We start from the raw sequence: 19,764 nt of genomic DNA, 5'->3' as shown, positions 1-19,764 counted from the left end.
CAGGGATTTGGCAAGCAGTTCACTCTGGGAAAGTTACAAATACTGGCTGACCTGTTTAAAAAGATTCTAGGGCTGGCTGGAGGCAGAATACTATCAGTCAACTCTTAGCTGGATTCTATTTCATAGGCTGCTGGTACTGATTTCAAAGCACTGAGAAATGGAAAAATAAGTCTCCTGGCACCTATCAGCAACCCTTCACACGCACAAAGTAAAGGAAGAATGTATGGACACACCTTGCTGTATTGTGAAGAATGTATCTTACCTTCTGTTGACCCAAAGCAGAAAGTTTTTCAGACACACAGGTGGAGTCAAAAAGGCAGACGATTTTCCTTATATTCAAGTTGACCCCTGAACAATGTGGCGGTTAATCTGCACATAACTTAGTTGGCCCTCGGTATCCGAGGTTCCTCCACATCCACGGACTCAACCAACCACTGCAGGTATAGTACTGTGGTATTTACTATTGAAAAGTATGTTGTAAGTGGACCTATGCAGTTCAAACCCACGTTGTTCAAGGGTCAACTGTACATGGGTTTACAATTTGAATTCTTTTGTGCCACGAATGTTAGACTTTAATTGAATCCCTTTACAAAGTTTACTTTAAGTCTGTGCTGATTCATGTAGATTTACTTATGTGTCATGGTAATTTTCACTATACTCTAAAAGAACTACTGGGCTTCCCTGGTGGCGCAGTGGTTGAGAGTCTGCCTGCCGATGCAGGGGACGCCGGTTCGTGCCCCGGTCCAGGAAGATCCCACATGCTGCGGAGCGGCTGGGCCCGTGAGCCATGGCCGCTGAACCTGCGCGTCCGGAGCCTGTGCTCCGCAATGGGAGAGGCCACAACAGTGAGAGGCCCGCGTACCGCAAAAAAAAAACAAAAAAAAAAAACAAAAAAAAAAACTACTGACTTAGAAAAAAGAACCAATCCAGATTCCCCCAAAGGTGATTTTGATTTTTCACCTCATGAAAATGATTCTGGGTCAGAGTGATCTACTCCGTTAAATTGGGTGATTGAAGAACCTGGCATTTTACCTGATTATGGCACTTGGCTTTCAAGAGCCTATTTTTCTAACCTCTAAGTACCGGCCCCAGTGAAAAAAATACTGGGGAGATTCAACCTCTCTATGAGAAAAGGTCAAACACCTTTTCCAAATTTAAATTTTGCCTTAAATTCTCTCTGCCACACTGCCTCTGACATTCTTGAAAGTTCATGTAGTTCTCCAGAGAGACTTCAAAAAGATGTTATTTTATCAAAGACTAATCTGTGCACCTCTAATTCAGCATTTTATGTCTTTCACTTCCCCTGGGAAGGAGTAAAGCTCTTTGCTATACCTCTGGGTCTATTATATTTAATTCTGCTCTTGGTAGTCAAAGACCATAGAAAATAACTGTCACCTGAACAACTCTTCTAGATGCCAGAGACTGGTGTTTGATGGATATTATATATTAAATAAAGCCCATCAGCGTGGGATTATGTAGAAAAGCAATTTATTCCATTATAAGCACTTACACAGTTAGTCATGGAGAGTAACAGGCCTGCTGGTGAAACAGGTCACCCAAAATAGAGATGGTAACAAACTAGTGGTCAAGGACTAACTCCTTAAAAAAAAAAAAAAAAAAAAAAAAGCAACTCTTATCCAGGATTAATTTAATTTTAAAAACAAATACAAGCTATTGATTTGCTCTTCTCAATTTAACTGAACAGTCTACCTGTGGTATAACTGTCAGGTAAAAACATACATCTTTACAACTTGGTGGTCCCAAGTTTTTTTTTTGTTTTTAAACCATTTCACAGAAAGGAAAGAAATAATATGAAAACAGCTCAAGAAATACACTAACAAGCAAAAATATATGGGGAAAGAGGAACACATTGTTTTGACTTAACTGAAGAAACTGAGAGGAGACTGGTCTATGTAAGAAAATGTGTATCCTGGCAAGTTCGGTGTGAAGATTTTAGAGCAGGAATTTGTATGACTTGAATCTCCCCTATTTCCTGAATAAAAATGACATCTTGTAGTATTTATACTTCATGGCTCAGACACCTACCTCACTTGGCTCTATTTCTTACTCACTCTAGCATTTACTTAAATGAGTCAGAAAAACTTGGGGATACAGCATAAGAAGAAAAATAACCACTCACAATATTCCCCTTTTTGTGGCTACTTTAGACCTCTGTTACTAGAAAATTCCTGAAGAAAATTTAAATATAAGTCTGTGGCTTTCCTGAATCAAGAAGCCCCCAGTTAATATTTAGAAAACACCTTCTGTTTGGACTAATAACATTGTTGATAGAACTTATTATAGAGGGATAACCAAAGTCTGTGTCTCAAAACCAGTGTTAAATCAATCTCAGGGTTGAGAGGAAGAAAAGGGGAGTCTAAAATCACAAGAAGTGCAGACATTCTCTAGGATCCTTGTCCTTCTGGATCCACGCTTCCTTCAGGGTCTTCGTCATTATAAATGTTCTCTGCCTGCCAAAAACAAGAAAACGAGAAAAGGATATTGAGTAAACATGAAAGTTACTTCTTGAAGTTAAAGTTTCAAATAGACGAGGCCAGGGAGACAGACTGTGGGGCATATAGTCTGTTTTAACTATTCAACTCTGCGGTTGTTGGATGAAAGTAGCCACAGACAACCTGCAAATGGGTAAGTATAGTTGCATGCCAAATAAAACAGGCAGCTGGCCACAGGCCAACCCCCCGGATTAGGACAGTCCCTAAAAACTGAAGGTTACCATTTGTCTTGATAATCAACCTTGAGTCTTTTAATCAGACAATTATTCGTAACAGTCAAAAAGTAAAAACAACACAAATGTCCATCAACTGATAAATGGACAAATAAAATGATATATCCATACAATGGAGTATTATTTGGCAATAAAAAAAGTCAGTCACATATTGTATGATTTCATTTATATTAAATGTGCAGAATAGGCAAATCCATAGAGAAAGTAGATTAATGGTTGCCTAGTACTGGGTGGACTGGAGGCAAATGGGAGGGATGGCTACTGGGTGTGGGGTTTCTTTCTGGGGTAACTGACTGTAGTGATGGTTGCACAATTCTGTGACTGTACTGCAAAACCCATGTTCTAAATCTCAATTTATAAATATTTTAAAAAGAGAAACTGTTCTCGCATAAAATAAACTCTACTAGTACGACTTGATGAAACACCCATATCCAAGAGCATCTTAAACACATATACCACTTTCACTTGGGCAAAACTTACTGTTCTTAGTATCTACTATGCACTTAGTATCACTAGGGTAGGTACAGAGGATGGGATAGTCTTAGCTTTCAATCCGACTACAGGGACAAACAATGTATACAATTATGTGAGTAGTCTGACAACAAAAGTGTGGTATCTTCTCCCCTGACACCAATGGGGTGTCCAACAACTCAGTTCAATCCTGATGTTGACCACCTGGAGGTAGCACTGTGACCAAGGGCTCAACCCCACAAGACTACCCTCACTTCAGCAGAGGCCAGTATCAAGCCCTGAGTGCCCGGGCTACACAAGTACTCCTGCCCAACTTGGCTATAAATTTTCTCACAGCCACCCCCGCCCCCCAGGTTTGATGATTTGCTGGAATGATTCACAGAACTCAGGAAAGCGCTCTACTGGTTTATTATAAAGAGTATAACTCAGGAACGGCCAAATGGAAGAGATGCACAGGGCAAGGTGGGGATGGAGCACAGAGCTTCCACACCCTTTCTGGTGGCATTGATATATTCACCAACCCAGAAGCTCATGAAATCAAAAGCTTTTTATGGAGCTTTCCCAAGAGTTTTTATAGGGGCCCCCTTAAGTTACCTCCTTAGCCTAAACTCAGGTGAGGCCAAAAGCAGCTACTTATAAATAGCAATAGAGACTCCTACCACTCAGGAAATCCCAAGGGTTTTGGGAACTCTGTGCCAGGAACCTGGACAAAGACCAAATGCTTACTACTTATTATATCACAATAATTCTTAAAAACAAAACAAAACAAACACCCCCCCCCCCCCCCCCCCCCCCCCCGCCAAACGGAGTAAAGTAACAACCTGGACTGGAGGTGATGGCCTTGAAGGAGATGTAGCTTAATCTCCTACAACATTCCCATGACAACCACTAAAATACCTTTCATTGACAGGCTATCTAAGGCAGCCCATTTCACTTTCTTGTTAGAACTCTAATTTTTTATATTAATTTTGTGTGGGTGTGTTACAAGGAAAAGGATAAAGTGGATTTTCTGTTAATACATGAAACAAATCCTTATTATAAAAAAATTATAATACAGAAAGGTATAAAGAAGGAAACAAGAATTCTCTAAACATACCAACCACATTTTGGCAAATAGCCTTCTATTAAATAGTTACATATAATTAAACATAAAACTAGATACCCAAATTTTAATAAGAGGGATTCTATCATGCTGTTCTATAATTTGCTTTTTTCCTACTTATTAGCATATCATGAATAGCTTATAAAACTAAGTATACTTCATTCTGATACATAATATTCCAAAGTACTGATGCAGTATATAATGTGTTAATCTCATAGGCCACAAATACTCCCATTTTATTTCTTTATTTTTGATTAATAGGGTTATTCCGTAAGAAAGTTCTGAATATCAAAAACTTTTTTCCTCATGTTGAGCCAAAAACTCACCTCTGGAGCTTCTTCCTGGCTCTAGATCTACTCTGAGACACCAAAAGTTTCTTTTGAATTATTTTCATTTATTAGGCTACTGTCACTTAAAAGTCATGCAGTTGTTTTGTAAATTGTGGTAAAAGACACATAACAAAATTGACCATCATAACCATTTTTTTTTTTTTTTTTTTTTTTGGTACGCGGGCCTCTCACTGCTGTGGCCTCTCCCGTTGCGGAGCACAGGCTCCGGACGCGCAGGCCCAGCGGCCATGGCTCACGGGCCCAGCCGCTCCGCGGCATGTGGGATCTTCCGGACCGGGGCACGAACCCGTGTCCCCTGCATCAGCAGGCGGACTCTCAACCACTGCGCCACCAGGGAAGCCCACCATTCTTAACTGTACAGTTCAGTGGCATTAAGTCCATTCACACTGTGTGCAGCTATCACCACCATCCATCTCCAGAAGGCAACTGTTTCTTGTATTGCTATATATCAGACATTACAGCTGCTTTTATTAAATTTCAAGTGCTCTGAAAATTCAAAGGGTGATCACCTTCAATTGGGGTATAAAGGCAGGGAATGTTTTTGACATCTAGGTAAGTTTCATGAAGAAATGGTACTCTCTGATGCTGTGACATTGCAGTAGGAACTGTGCTAGGTATGTTCATAAGTAATTTCAAGGGAATGATCATTCCTAAAGATTCGACTGCTAGCAAAGAGGGAAAAACAGGAGGCAAGCCAACAATTAGGAGGTTACTGCAACAGCCCAGCAAGTAGTAATGAGAACCTGACCAAAAAACTAGGTGTGGAATACAAACAGGAAAGTTGGTTATATCTGTTTGTAAGATGAGTAAAGACAGGAGAAGCATTGCAGAGATCAACAATATAAAATCTGATAAGTGAACCGCACCTAGAGGTGAACAGACAATAGAGGAAGACCTGAGTTTTCAAATCTAGTGAGCTGGGGAGACATTGAAGCCATATAGAAAACAAAAAGTCAGGAGGTAAGGGGAGTAAGGAAAGGAAGGGGAAAAGAAAAGATTAGTTTTGTTTAGCTGAGTTCGAGATACCAGTGAGACAACTTGATAAAGTTAAAGGGTAGGCAGCTGAAAATGATAATGTGCAGGCAAGTCACACTCGGGAGTAAACTGAACTGAGCTGCCAGTTGTACTGATGGAGTATATAAATATCAAGTGATACTAGGTCTCATTTATCTAAACTCGCCCAAATAAAGAAACACTTACCATTTGCCAAACTTGCATGATATTGTCTTCTGATACAGAACAAATCACCCAAGGTTCATTGGGATTCCAGGAGAAATCAGATATCTTGGCAGTGTGACCACCATGAATAAACTGAAAGAGGAAGGAAAACAGATGAAAAGCAGACAGAGGACAATAAACCACAAACTATTTCAGTTCTGCTCAACATCTGTAACATACCAACAATTCTGGTGGCCCATCTTCTGCATCTTCTGGGGATTGTTCCTCTCCAATTTTACTAGCACAAAAAGATTTTTAGAAGTTAAAACAGGGACTTCCCTGGTGGCGCAGTGGTTAAGAATCCGCCTGCCAATGCAGGGGACACAGGTTCAATCCCTGGTCCATGAAGATCCCACATGCCGTGGAGCAACTAAGCCCACGAGCCACAACTACTGAGCCCACGTGCTGCAACTACTGAAGCCCTCACGCCTGGAGCCCGTGTTCCACAACAAGAGAAGCTGCTACAATGAGAAGCCCGCGCACCACAACGAAGGGTAGCCCTCACTCGCCGCAACTAAAGAAAGCCCGTGCGCAGCAACGAAGACCCAACGCAGCCAAAAATAAATAAATTTAAAAAAAAGTTAAAACAGATTTACCTTGAGTAATTCTGGAAAGTGTAAGAAAATAACTCCACAAAGAGTAATAATTAACAAGACTTACCTTAAATCCCAGACATTCAGTCTGCGATCAGTACCACTGGAAGCCAAAATAGTCTCATTGTGAGGCGACCACTGAACCTATACATAAGAAAAAAGCCATCAATTAGAAAATTGAAGGGGAAAAATCTAACATTATATTTAACAATTTAACCCATTACTAGACCCAGAATATCAGCTCTTGTTCTATTTCATATTTTTGAAGATCTCATTTATTCTTATTGTCTAATTCCAGCTTCTAGCCAAATGTCATCCAGTGCTGACCTAAGAACTAAAGTACAGATCACACACAAAGTAATTATTTACCCAAGTACTTATAATGAATTCAGTATTACACATAGGACTGCAAAGACTATAATGTACTCCTCACAGTGCCCTTGCATTAAGCTTCCAACATAATGTTAACAATTATTTCTTAAACTGAGTCAGAGGGCTTTGCATATGGAGCTTAATTAAATGGATGTGGCAGAAAACACGGAGTCAGTACTTTATGAATGAACTGTGAAATTAACAGATACAGCAAGTTATAAAGGATAAAGGAGTGGAAATAAGGGAAGAGACAAGCGTCAGGAACAAGGCAGATAAAATAATCAGGCACTAAGTTTAATATAGAAACAATGGAGGGAAAACAATCCCAATTCATATAGAGATCAGCATAGGCATAAAGATGATTTTTATTACTTATAGCAATGGGATAAGGCACAAGTGTGCCCACTCCCACATTCAGGTTTCCCTTGGCGCGGGGGGAGGAGCATTAGTTTCTCTCACCTGGAATATTTCATCCTTATGTGATTCAAAGGAATGCAACTTAAGTTTCAGATTTCTCAGATCCCACAAGGCAACAGTCTACATACAAAAATGAAAGCAAGTACAATCAATAAAATTTTTTTATCGAGAAAAAGAAAATCCATAACTAAAAGATCTCTGTGCATTCAAAAGAAGCCAGAGAGGGATTTCCCTGGTGGTCCAGTGGTAAAGAATCCGCCTTCCAATGCAGGGGACACGGGTTCAATTCCCCGGTCGGGGAACTAAGATCCCACACGCCGCAGGGCAAGTAGGCCCACGCAGCACAACTACTGAGCTCATACACCTCAACTAGAGAGCCATGCACCACAACTAGAGAAGAGAAAACCCACGCGCCACAACGAAAGATTCTGCATGCCACAACTAAGACCCGACACAGCCAAATAAATAAATATTAACAACAAAAGAAGCCTTTTGTTGTTAAGGCTTCTGTTGTTAAGAAATCCACCTTTTGTTGTTAAGAAATCCAGCCTTTTGTTGTTAAGAAATCCACCCTGTTTTCTTGTAGAATAAATCACACTGACCTTGTCAGCTGATCCTGTGGCAAGAATGAACTCACTATAAGGATTGAAAGAAAGGCAGTTCACTTCAGCAGTGTGAGCATCAACTGAGTGGCTCGGTTTGGAAGTATTGTTTGAACGAGTATCCCAGCTTTAGTAAAAGAGAAAAAAACAGGAAAAAAGCTTGAAATGGGTAACTAAATATAAAACTTAGATAATATATTGAGGAAAAAATGGATTCTACTCACATCATAAGTTTCTGATCATCAGCAACTGACCCAAACAGAGACTCATGGAGCAGATGCCAGGAGACGTCTTCTACTACTGCTGTATGCCCTGTAAAGATGGTCTTCGCATCCACAACTTTTCCTTCCTTTGGAACAGCACTGATGTCCCATAGGCAGATAGTCTTAAATGAAAAATTAACTATTACACAAAAGGGTCTCACTTCCTGACACACCCCAGAGGAAAAAAACTGATATAACTAGCCCAGATTTGCTTCAAAATGTAAAGGATACGCACATGGTCATCTGAAGCACTAAGTAAGTGCCCACTGAGATTTGGGTTCCAAGAAAGCCCATAGCCTTCCTTCTGGTGTCCACGGAGACGCAAGTCTGGGTTGCACTCTCCAGAAGGGTCTACAAAGTAACAGACACATCAAGACTATCCAGTCCACTTCCTCTTTGGATCTACTAAGCATAATGGAATTTTTGTCAAGAGGTCTAAAGCTCTTACTTTTTATGAGACATACAGACCCATTATGACCAAACAGATAATGCTTAAGAGCTGCACATTCTATCCTATGTAAAAAAGCATTTTTTCCCCCGCGTAGGGAAGGAGGATGAAGGAAGAGTACCCACACATATCAATATAAATATAAGATATTAAGTTATACAAAGAATAACAAGCAATTAAAATTGAGAGAAGCAATGTATCCCCACAGTGACTCATCATTTGTATTTGAATCGAAGAGGGCAAGTACCTGGTTTAGAAGGATGTTTCGTATAGTCAAAAACAAGAACATCACTGGATGGAGTCTTTGTGGCAATGATGCAAGGGTTCTGGGGCATATAGCGTGCCCTGTTTACTTCTCCTTCATGGTTGATCTTGATTTCTATTTCAATTTTTCCACTAACCGAGCCAAAACCTCCAAATTCTGTAAATACAATAAATTAATTGCAAATGAGGACAAAGCAAGAGCTACTCTATGTCATTCAAAGTATGACACAGGCAAGGCTTTTAATCAACGAACCGGTGTAATACTAGAAGCGATCTAAAAATTTGTTAGCAGTATAAAGTGCGTTCACATTCCTTATTTCATTTGATTCTTAGCATAACCCTACAGCGTAGGGAAGAGTTATTATCTCCAAAAATTTTACACGAGGGCTTCCCTGGTGGCGCAGTGGTTAAGAATCCGCCTGCCAATGCAGGGGACACGGGTTCGAGCCCTGGGCCAGGAAGATCCCACATGCCGCGGAGCAACTAAGCCTGTGCGCCACAATTACTGAGCCTGCGCTCTAGAGCCCGCGAGCCTAGAGCCCGTGCTCCGCAACAAGAGAAGCCACAGCAGTGAAAAGCCTGCGCACTGCAACGAAGAGTAGTCCCCGCTCGCCACAACTAGAGAAAGCCCGCGCGCAGCAACAAAGACCCAGCACAGCCAAAAATAAAAAATAAGTAAATAAAAATTTTACACAAGAAAAGAGAAGCTCAGAGGACCTACATTAATTTGTTTATGGTGACCTGACTATGGCAGAACCTAAATTGAATCCCTATTTTTCTGATCCCTAGCCTGGTACTCCTTCAGCTATACCTACAATGATTTAGGTAATAATATACCTAATAAGTATTACATTACTATCTAAAAGTAAGGAACACTATTGACTCCACTTCAAAAATTCTCACTAAGTGGCTTTCAAGCCTCACTTAAACTATCAAAAAAAAAACGTGCTCAATAAATAAAATCGAAGTTACTGTTTTAATGAATATTAAGTACACAGTGTGCTAGGTACTAAAGAGTCCCTTTTACTATTTATTTGAAACTCTAGTCTGGGATGACCTTTCTGAAATACCATCACATCTTTCCTCACACCAGTGAAGAAAAACAGAGCCACAACAGCTGGTTCCACTTTCCTGACCTCCCACTTACACTTGCCAACCAGAGTCCTTGGTTGAAATAAACCAGGTAGGCAAGGACTAGACAAAACCATTTTTTATTCATATTTGACTACTGTATGCACTTACAGAATTCTCCCAAGTACCATTATAAAATGTATAACAATATAATTTGTGACTATTTAAATCTTGGCAAAGCAATATTTAAACAAAGGTAGTTAATAAGTAGCCAAAGAATTACAGAAGGCAGCATGATAAGGTACCTGAGTAAGAGTCAGGCCATGGCATAACTGACTCTGCCACTTACTATCTTGGTGGTTTTGGTGAAGGCCTTCAATTTCTGTGAACCTCAAACACCTTACCCATAAAACAAAGTTATGAGAGTAACTTGTAGATGAAAATGACACTCTGAAGGACAAAAATCTTTTCAAAAAGCAGAGACATAGTTGGGTAATATAATTAGCAGATAACTTTCAACCTCAAAATAACTTTATAAGTTGAAAAGCAGTGGTTTAAACAAGCTAAAAACCTAGAAACAGTTCAAAATAGACTCTAAAAGAGAAAAAACCCCAAACACATTAAACAATTTTCCCCCCAGAATTCTAGACCACAAGCATCTACATTGTAAAAAAAGAAGGCATGATTAGAATATGTGATCTCAAAGAACTTTTAGTCCAAACACAGGGAGATAAGATAAGCACACAATTATAGATGACTATGACAGAAAAGAATAATTGCCAGAAAAGAGATACCAACAGGGAAAGAGCAATAGCTGGCATGGAGCCCACAGAGCAAGGGGGTAATTGTTATATAATGTGGGTTATTTCAGTATCAGCTATATACTACTAATCAGAGCCACCCCCCCCCAACTGTAGTTGAAGTACAGTAATAAGAAATCAGCTTAGAGGATTCACAATTGAGATTTATGAAGATGAGGATTTATCTATTTAACAAATAGATTCCCCAAGTTGAAGGTGATACGCAAAAGGCCAAATCTGATGTAGGAAAGAAAGACTGAGGTAGCAATGTACAATAAATTGAATGACTATCAAGGTCTAACTATGTTGCTATTTTGTTTGCTTCTCTCCATATAAAATACCATTTAAAAAGACTGAGACTGGGGCTTCCCTGGTGGCGCAGTGGTTGAGAATCTGCCTGCTAATGCAGGGGACACAGGTTCAAGCCCTGGTCTGGGAGGATCCCACATGCCGCGGGACAACTAGGCCCATGAGCCACAACTACTGAGCCTGTGCGTCTAGAGCCTGTGCTCCGCAACAAGAGAGGCCACGATAGTGAGAGGCCCGTGCACCGCGATGAAGAGTGGCCCCCGCTTGCCACAACTAGAGAAAGCCCTGGCACAGAAACGAAGACCAAACACAGCAAAAATAAATTAATTAATTAAAAAGAAAAGTACCAATGTCACCGTGGATGTGAGGATTAAATTAGTCAATGCTTTTGAAAAAAAAAAAAGACTGAGACATAACAATATAGTAAAAGTGTCTAGCCTGATGAATTTTTACATATGCATATCCAGGGAACTACCACACAGATAAAAATACGGAACATCTCCAGCCCTCTCTCATCCTCCCACAAGGTACCACTGTGTCCCTCCTAACCAATGCTGCCTGACAAACTAGATAACCGGCATTCTAATTTCTATCACTGTACCGTTTTTTTGAGTCCATAAACATTTTGAAACTAAGAAGAATAAGTTGTAACATCTTGAGTCAAATATTCCATTATTTCATCATGATTTAGTAATAGTTTATTATATATTGAGGCAAAAGACTAAAGATTACTTAAAAACAAAAACAAACGCCCCCCCCAACCCATTCCCCAAATAAGTTGCTAAAAATAAATCTGTTTATATTTGAAGATCCTGGTAAGAGTCTGAAGTAAACTTTTAAACCGAATCTATTTTCAGGCTTAAAATGTGACCATAGCCTGGCTGAATCTAATATAAACACACACATTCTTTTTAATGTCAAAACAAGCCTAAGCCAGTTTTTAGTTCTTTCTCTTTGAAAGTTTAATGATCTTTTGAAGCTGTCTGCCACCAAGTACCTCAAACCAAATGGGGTCAAGTAGATGGTAATCAATTACAATAGTTCAATCTGAGAGTCCAGGACATTTCATCTGAGAGCAAGGAGGGACTAGGAAGCTATCTATATAACAACAACCCAAGAAGCTTTAAGAGACATTAGTATATATCTACTTCCAGCACTGTTGAGATCACACGGAGAGCACCTGCCCCGCTTCAAGCACCAAGCTTGTTCAGTCATCCGAGGGTGATTTGAAGGACGAAGGAGAGGTAAAAGTAAGAGAAAAGGAAGGAATGGGAGCTGATATGCTATGTAACCTTAGGGCAAGTTACAAAACAACTGTAAGTATCGGTTTCCTTGTGAGGATTAAATAGGGTGAAATACAGTCATACAAATGTATCATACATATTACTGGTATTTTTCATAGTTCCTCTATTATTAAGTATTAGTAAGGGGGATAAAGGTATCATCAGAACATAAAAGTAAATTGGTTTGATGCCACTCAAAAATTCAGTTACCAGAAAGACTGGAGTGTATGTTAAAAGATGCCATTTCAAAAGCCAGGGAAGACTTATATGAGGAATCTAAAAAAGAATACAAATGAATCTATATACAAAACAGAAACAGACTCACAGACATAGAAAACAAACTGATGGTTACCAAAGGGGAGGGGTTGGGGGGATAAACTAGGAGTATGGGATTAATATATACAAACTACTATACATAAAATAGATAAGCAACAAGGATTTACTGTATACTCAATATCTTGTAGTAACCTATAACGGAATATAAAAAAAAACAAAAAAACCCCCCAGAGCTAATGAATCACTATGCCGAACACCTGAAACACAATACTGTAAATCAACTCTACTTAAAACAACAAAAACAGTGAAGAAAATGGATTAGTCAGCAAATGGCATTAAAAAAAAATTGCTAACCACTTAGAAAAAAGCTCAGATTCCTATTTCATCCCTAAAACCAAAACAAATACAAGAAAGATTAAAGTTTTAATAGTCAAAACACAAAAGTACCAGAAAACAACAGCTAACTATTTTAAAATCTTGGAATGAAGGCCTTTCAGTGAATGACAAAATCGGAAGGACACCAGAGGAAAGCTGGATAATTTAAAATTCACAGCTTCTAAACAAAATAGGACTCAAAATTATAAAATAAAGAGGGAAAAAATTACCTATAACCTATTAGTTAGGGATAACTTACCTTATATAGAGAGATAACTCAAAAGAAAAAATGAGCAAAAAACATAAATAGGCAGCTCAAGAGAGACAGACAGACAAATATTTTAAAATAGGTCCAACATTACGAATAACTTAAAAAGCCAAGTAGGGAATTCCCCGGCAGTCCAGTGGTTAGGACTCTGTGCTTTCACTGCTGAGGGCACGGGTTTGATCCCTGGTCAGGGAACTAAGATCCTGCAAGCAGCGTGGTGCAGCCATTAAAGGGGAAAAAAAAAAAAAAAAAAAGCAAAGTAAAATAAAGAGTGTAGTATTACATTCAGTGTTGGCAAAGGCATGCAGAAACAGACATCAATACATCTGCTATTGGTGAAATTGTGAATCTTTCTTTGGAGGGCAACTTAGCAGTACCAATTATAATTGAAAATGTTCTTACTACTTGATTAACATTCCACTTAATCATTCTACAGCAAAACTATGCAAGATACATGTACAAGAACTGTTTCTGAAGCCAAAAGATTGGAAACCACTTAAATGTTAATTGAGGGATGGTTAATTATAGTATACAGCCATCAAAAAGGAGGCACATCTCCATATGCTCACACAGAAAGATGTCCAAGATACACCAGGCCAGGAAACTATATTTTATGCTGTATTCCCAGTACCAAGAAAAATTGCCTGGCATACAGTAAGTACTTAATATATTTGTTGAATGAGTGATCCAATAAATGGGATAGATAAACCATTCAGAAAACTATCAATTTAACAGCAATCCATAAGGGATAGATTTACAGGGGGAGGGGGGTTCACAGTATTTTATATTTGCTTCAATTTTTTTTTTTTTTTTGGCTGCACTGCACAGGCTTGCCGAATCTTAGTTCCCTGACCAGGGATCCAACCAGGGCCCCCACAGTGAGAGCATGGAGTCCTAACCACTGGACCACCAGGGAATTCCCTGCTTTATTAAAGATGATTTATTATATTACCAATCAGAATATTTGCTTTATGTCTAAATAACCAAAAGTCCTATTTAAAGACAATTTATTTAATAAAAAGGAAACAGGCTCAGAGAGGCTAAATGATTTATCCTCAAACCACACAGCTAGTGAGCAGCTCAACAGGGTCTCAAGCCCATCTTCTGATTCTTTTTTTTTTTGATGTGGACCACTTTTAAAGTCTTTATTGAATTTGTTACAATATTGTTTCTGTTTTACGTTTTGGTTTTTTGGCCGCAAGTCATGTGGGATCTTAGCTCCCCGACCAGGGATCAAACTTGCACCCCGTGCATTGGAAGGCGAAGCCTTAACCACTGGATTGCCAGGGAAGTCCCAGTCTTGATTCTTAAGTTCCGTGTTTTATCCCCTCAATCACTGATGCCCACCTAGACAATAACTCTGTAGTAACCATATCCTATAGTTCACACACTTGGGTCAGCGACACAAAATCATTTGCTGACCTTTATCCTAAGGACTTATTTTGCATTCTATATTACCCTAAGCTAAATATGGAATGATCAAAAGAGTAACTGTACATTACAATCCTGGCAAGTAACTGGAACCCAAAATATCTTAGATAAAGAATGGATTCTGCTAATCAGGAGAAATCTAAGATAAAAAACATTAAACACTCATTTTTGGCACAAATCTCAATACTGAGAGCCTATCTTCTACCTCCCAGTAATAATTTGAGTTCAAGGACAACAATAAAGGAAACCCACTCATTTGTATCTCTTCTGAAAGGGAAAAAGTATTTCATGAACAGGTAAGCCCTTAGGATATCTCCTAAAAATAGGATATAATTAAACACTCAATTTTTATGTACTATATAGCAAATGCCATGGTTAAGTCATTTATACCACTTAAACCCAGAAAGTGTAATTTAAGCCAGTGTTTTTCAACCTTTTTTTTCATTATTGCCCCTGTAAGGAACCTTGTAGGACATTTTTTCTGATACCTTGATGAAATTCCTGTGTATTTGTTTATGCCTGCTATGTATTTCTGTGCTTTAAACAGTTCAAAGAATAAGATTGTTTTCACACACACACCCCTCTGAGAACCAATTTTCACTCCCGCAGGGGCAGTATCTCCCATGTTGAGAATGCAAGCATGCGTAGCAGTAATATATGGTGATTTTTGCTTCTTTCAATTCTAGAAATTTCCCCACCACCAAATTTAGTTGAAGAAAGTTTACAGAAAAGGTACAGAACCAAGTATGTGTTAAATATGTCTTCTGACATCTAATATCTATACTGCAAAATCAGGCTTTCCAAAGCTTAGTTATCTTGTTCCTAACTTGAGAGACTACTTTATCAAACTGTACACACTCTTTATGATAATTTAAAGATATGAAAAATATAACCCATACACCATTCCTTCCTTCACCTTTAAGATTCCTACCTCCTTTTTCACTGTCGTAGTGTGAAGCATCAAACTGAGCATCATCGTTAGGGAGCTGCACACTGGCTATCACAAGGTGGTTTTGTTCATCTGACGTGTGTGTCCCCAGGACAAGTCGATGAATACTGAAATCTTTCCCTTCTGGTCTGTAATAGGAATATATGGTCAGTATTCAAATCAGTACACTAAGAGAGACTACAAAGTCAGTGACATACATGTATGCACAAGGCACTATTACAACCAGGTTTTCAGAGGAAGAAGTCATTAAGAGCCATAGTTCCTACTTTTCACATATCTTCCATAGAGCTGAGTATAAGGACCACAGAACACTTAATTTCATAATTATTTCTTAACTTAGCCAAATATTTACAATTACTTTGAGGAAAAAGTCTGATGGAATAAAATACGAATTAGCTACTCACCCTTTACAAGGAGTTGGAGGGAAAGAAACCAATTGGTGGGTATACTACCACTTTAGGTTACTTCATTAGGTTAACATCATTAAAAGGGAAAGGAAGTAACATCAGGTAAACTAACTGTTCAAATACTACTGAAGCACAAAGATGATTAAGATGTGATTCATATCCTCAAAAAACCAGGGACAATTAAACAGTCATATACACAAACATTTTAAACACAAGTCAACATATAATTCATGAAAAGTACCCAAGAACATGGAAATTTAGATACGAAAGATTAGTTCTGGAATAAAGGACACGTTCTTAGAAGAAGTGTTACCTGAGCAGGTCTCAAAATGAGAGATAATCTAGAAGAGGGGGACAAGGGCTTTGGAAGACAGTATTCTAAGGCAAGTAAGCAAATGGAAGATTACAAAGTGCCAGACATCACGTTAATCATTTCACATACCTCATATCACTTAAACACCATAACAACACCCTGAAGTACTATTCTAATTTAAAGATGGTTTGGGAAAATTAAGCAACTTGCCTAAGATCACAACTACCAACTAACAGAACTAGAACTGAAGTCCAAATCTGACTTTGAATGTGGGAAAACAAAGTGAGAGAGAAGGCTAGAAAGCAGATAAAAATCAGACTCTAGGGTACTGAATGCCAGCTTAAGGCATTCTGGACTCTTTACTGTAAGGAACAAAGAACCATGGAAAATTCATAAGGGACACAGCATCATCTGAGTTACCTCAGAAAGATTAATTTAACAGTGCAAAGCAGAGGTTCTTCAAGCGTGGTATCAGGAATAGCATCAACATCATCTGGGAACTTCAGCATGCAAATTCTGATATCCACTATAGACCTACTCAATCTGAAACTTGGAGGGGAGGGTTTGTGGTGCTCAACAATCTGTTCTGCAGGGAATTCCTTGGTTGTCCAGTGGTTAGGACTCAGCGCTTTCACTGCCATGGCCCAGGTTCAATCCCTGGTCAGGGAACTAAGATCCCGCAAGCTGCAAGGCGTGGTCAATTGAAAAAAAAAAAAAATCTGTTTTACAATCCCTCCAGCTGATTATGATGCCTGTTAAAGTTCTAGAACCCATGGTCTAGATGGGAAAGATGCTACAAAAGAATTGATCAGGGCTTATAAATGGACTGTCAAGTGGATAAAGGGGGAAAAACCTAAAAAATGTCAAACCAAAGTCAACTATGAAAAGGAGAAATGGGAACAATAGAAAAAGTTGGGTTGGGACCTCCATGGAAAAAAAATACTCAGTTTGAAATATGTCATGTTGGGGAAGCCAATAAAATACTCCAGATAAGACAGCTGAAAATTCAGGTAGCGCTCAGAAGTTGGGTCTGGAGATAAATCAACAGAAATTCCTCTGCACAGAGTTAATAGGTGTCTACATCTTACATGGGAAAAAACAGAGGAAAGATAAGAGGGCTGTCAACATAAAGTTGGGGATACCTGCATTTAGAAAGTTAAAGACTCAGAGCAAGTGAGGGAGGGAAGAAGAATATTACAAAACTGTGATTGTATGGTTTTTTGTTTTTGTGTTTAGAAACAAAATATGAATAAAAAAGAACACACACACACAGTAAATAGGAGACATTAGAGATAGTTGCTTAAAGGACCCCTCATTCTAAAAAAATAAATAAGTAAATGACATTGTTATTCGAGCAGAATACGAAAAAAAAAAGGGGGAAGGATATTTGGACCAATGTCTAATACTGCAGAAAGATTTATTTACCTCGATTCATAAAGTAGAAAGCTACTAAGGCTACAGCACAGATTTCAGCCTTGGGTTATTTAGTCTTAATTCACTGCTTTCCAAACATAGCTAATCACATTATGTGGAAAGCTTTTCTAGAATGACTTAATAGGTATGGGATGGCCAATATTTGGGATCCTCTGGTCCAATATCATTTAGCACATGTCTACAGTAAATCGGGAATCACCATTCAACTATTCTCAAGTATCCTGGCGCAAGTTCCTAAGCGGTTTGAACTGAGAACTCCTGACAGAAATGACTCCACTTATCCTGAACTCAAGTAATTCTGATGATCAGCTGACTATGGGAACTCCTGGTCATGATAAACCAGCTTCCAGCTCTAAATTTCTAAGTACTTATTAACATACTTAGGACAGATGTCGCCATTTTTTAAAAAAATGCCAATGTGAAGGCAGCAGGCTCATTCTTAAGTTATTAATAACATTTATATAAAACTTGTTGAGCTGAAACGTAGCCAAATAACCACAATTCGCAAATATCTTGACTTCTAAAGACCTGAGTTTTGAAGGAATTTACTTACTTAGTACACTTATAGAACTTCTAAATGTTGTTCTGAATGGCAGGTACCATGTCACATTCATCTTTGCATTAACCAGCTACTACCAATGACTGTGAGATTCAAATTTCTTTTGTTGAAAGAACTGGACTCATAATACTTTTTGAAAGCTGACAAATTTCACATTACTGTTTGGTCAACGATAGTTATAATACAGCTATTCAATTCAGAATCAGACAAAGAAGACAACATGTTTTCTCTTATCAGGTAAACTGCAAAGTTGTTTTACATTTTGCCTTTTTTGGCCTAGGAAAAAAAATGTCACCACTAGGTTCTGATCACGTGCCCGCTACGGGTGACTGGAGAAAAGAAAAACAGGGAAAATCAATGCAAGAAATCTACACCGAGAACACAACAAAATAACGTTCAAAAGATTCCTATCACCTGGTTACATCAGGAAGCCACTGTGCAGTTAGGCTGGGCCACTCCAGAGCATGGGTCATCACCAAATCGTAAAGAAAAGGAGTGTTCTTTTTCCATATTTTGTATTCTTCATTGATCACACGTTCTTCTACTGCGTCATCAAAGGCTGCTAAAACATTAAAAACAAATTTAAGTTAGCGACCACAAATGGAAACCGAGTAGACACTTTCAAAGCTACCGGCACGGCTCCAGAATCCCGATTCTGAAATGGAGGTTTGTCTCAATCTCCCCGAGGCGCAGGCACCAACACCGCTCTCCAGCTTCACGGGGCCTAACTGCTGGGGTCATCCCGGCCAGACGCCGTTAGCCGTTCGGGCGACAGCGTCGGCAGGAGAACAGAACCCGCGAGGAGGGCCGAACACCGACCCCTGCGGGTAGCGAGCGCTGCAGAGAGGACCCGGAGAGAGACAGGCAGACCGACAGGGAGCGCGGGGAGGGACCAAACACCCGCCGGGGCCCCCACCGCCACCCTCCCGCCGCTGCGCCGGGCCTCCGCTCCCGAGGAGCTGGCGCGCCGTTAGCCCGCCCCGCGGGGCGATTTCTCCTCACGCCTGCGATGGCGGGTACGGCACTCAGCAGAGTCCGGCCTGTCCTCACTGTTAGGCCGTGTAGAGGCCGCTACGCAAGCCCGGCACCCCCGCTCTCCTGTGGCCGCCCCGGCACCCTCACCTTCCTTGTCAGCCATGGCGGGCAGGCAAGCCGAGGGGATCGGGTTGAGCTTTGCGAGAGGGGCGGGGAGGCTGCGGGCGCTCGCTCCGCGCGCGGCCTCTATTGTTTCCTGCTGCCCCTGAGTGAGGGCCGACTCGCGCACCTTCGCGCCAACACCGGCCAATCGGAGCGCGCCGAGCGGCGAGGTGGGCGGGGAAGCCGCGTTCGTAGCCTATCCAGACGCGCGGAGTCGCTTGCCGCGGGGTCGAAGCGCGCGCTCCTCCCCTGCCCCCACAAGGCCCGGAGCCGACTTCCTTCGATTGCGCGCGCGCGGGGTTGGTG

General features: G+C 40.1%; 1 protein-coding gene across 2 annotated transcripts; it reads right to left on the bottom strand.

Annotated features, from left to right (window-relative positions):
• Window positions 1–1,471: 1,471 nt before the first annotated feature.
• On the bottom strand, window positions 1,472–19,542 carry RBBP4 (RB binding protein 4, chromatin remodeling factor). Of its 2 annotated transcripts, none has more exons than XM_065873434.1 (12): window positions 19,444–19,542; window positions 18,736–18,883; window positions 15,591–15,736; window positions 8,830–9,003; window positions 8,370–8,485; window positions 8,096–8,256; window positions 7,872–7,998; window positions 7,312–7,389; window positions 6,548–6,624; window positions 6,068–6,125; window positions 5,870–5,980; window positions 1,472–2,471 (listed from the first exon to the last, which is right to left on the bottom strand). In XM_065873434.1, the coding sequence occupies exons 1-12, from the start codon at window positions 19,457–19,459 to the stop codon at window positions 2,406–2,408; spliced, it is 1,278 nt and encodes a 425-aa protein (XP_065729506.1). In that variant the 5' UTR covers window positions 19,460–19,542; the 3' UTR covers window positions 1,472–2,405. The 2 variants fall into 2 exon arrangements, with proteins under 2 accessions (XP_065729506.1, XP_065729515.1); XM_065873443.1 differs by having other exon boundaries at window positions 2,406–2,471; window positions 18,736–18,880; window positions 19,444–19,459.
• Window positions 19,543–19,764: the final 222 nt, after the last annotated feature.

The sequence above is a fragment of the Phocoena phocoena genome, chromosome 1, assembly GCF_963924675.1.
Source record: "Phocoena phocoena chromosome 1, mPhoPho1.1, whole genome shotgun sequence".
Taxonomy (NCBI): domain Eukaryota; kingdom Metazoa; phylum Chordata; class Mammalia; order Artiodactyla; family Phocoenidae; genus Phocoena; species Phocoena phocoena.
Note: the sequence above shows the minus strand (reverse complement) of the source record. Positions and strands in the feature narration are given on the sequence as shown.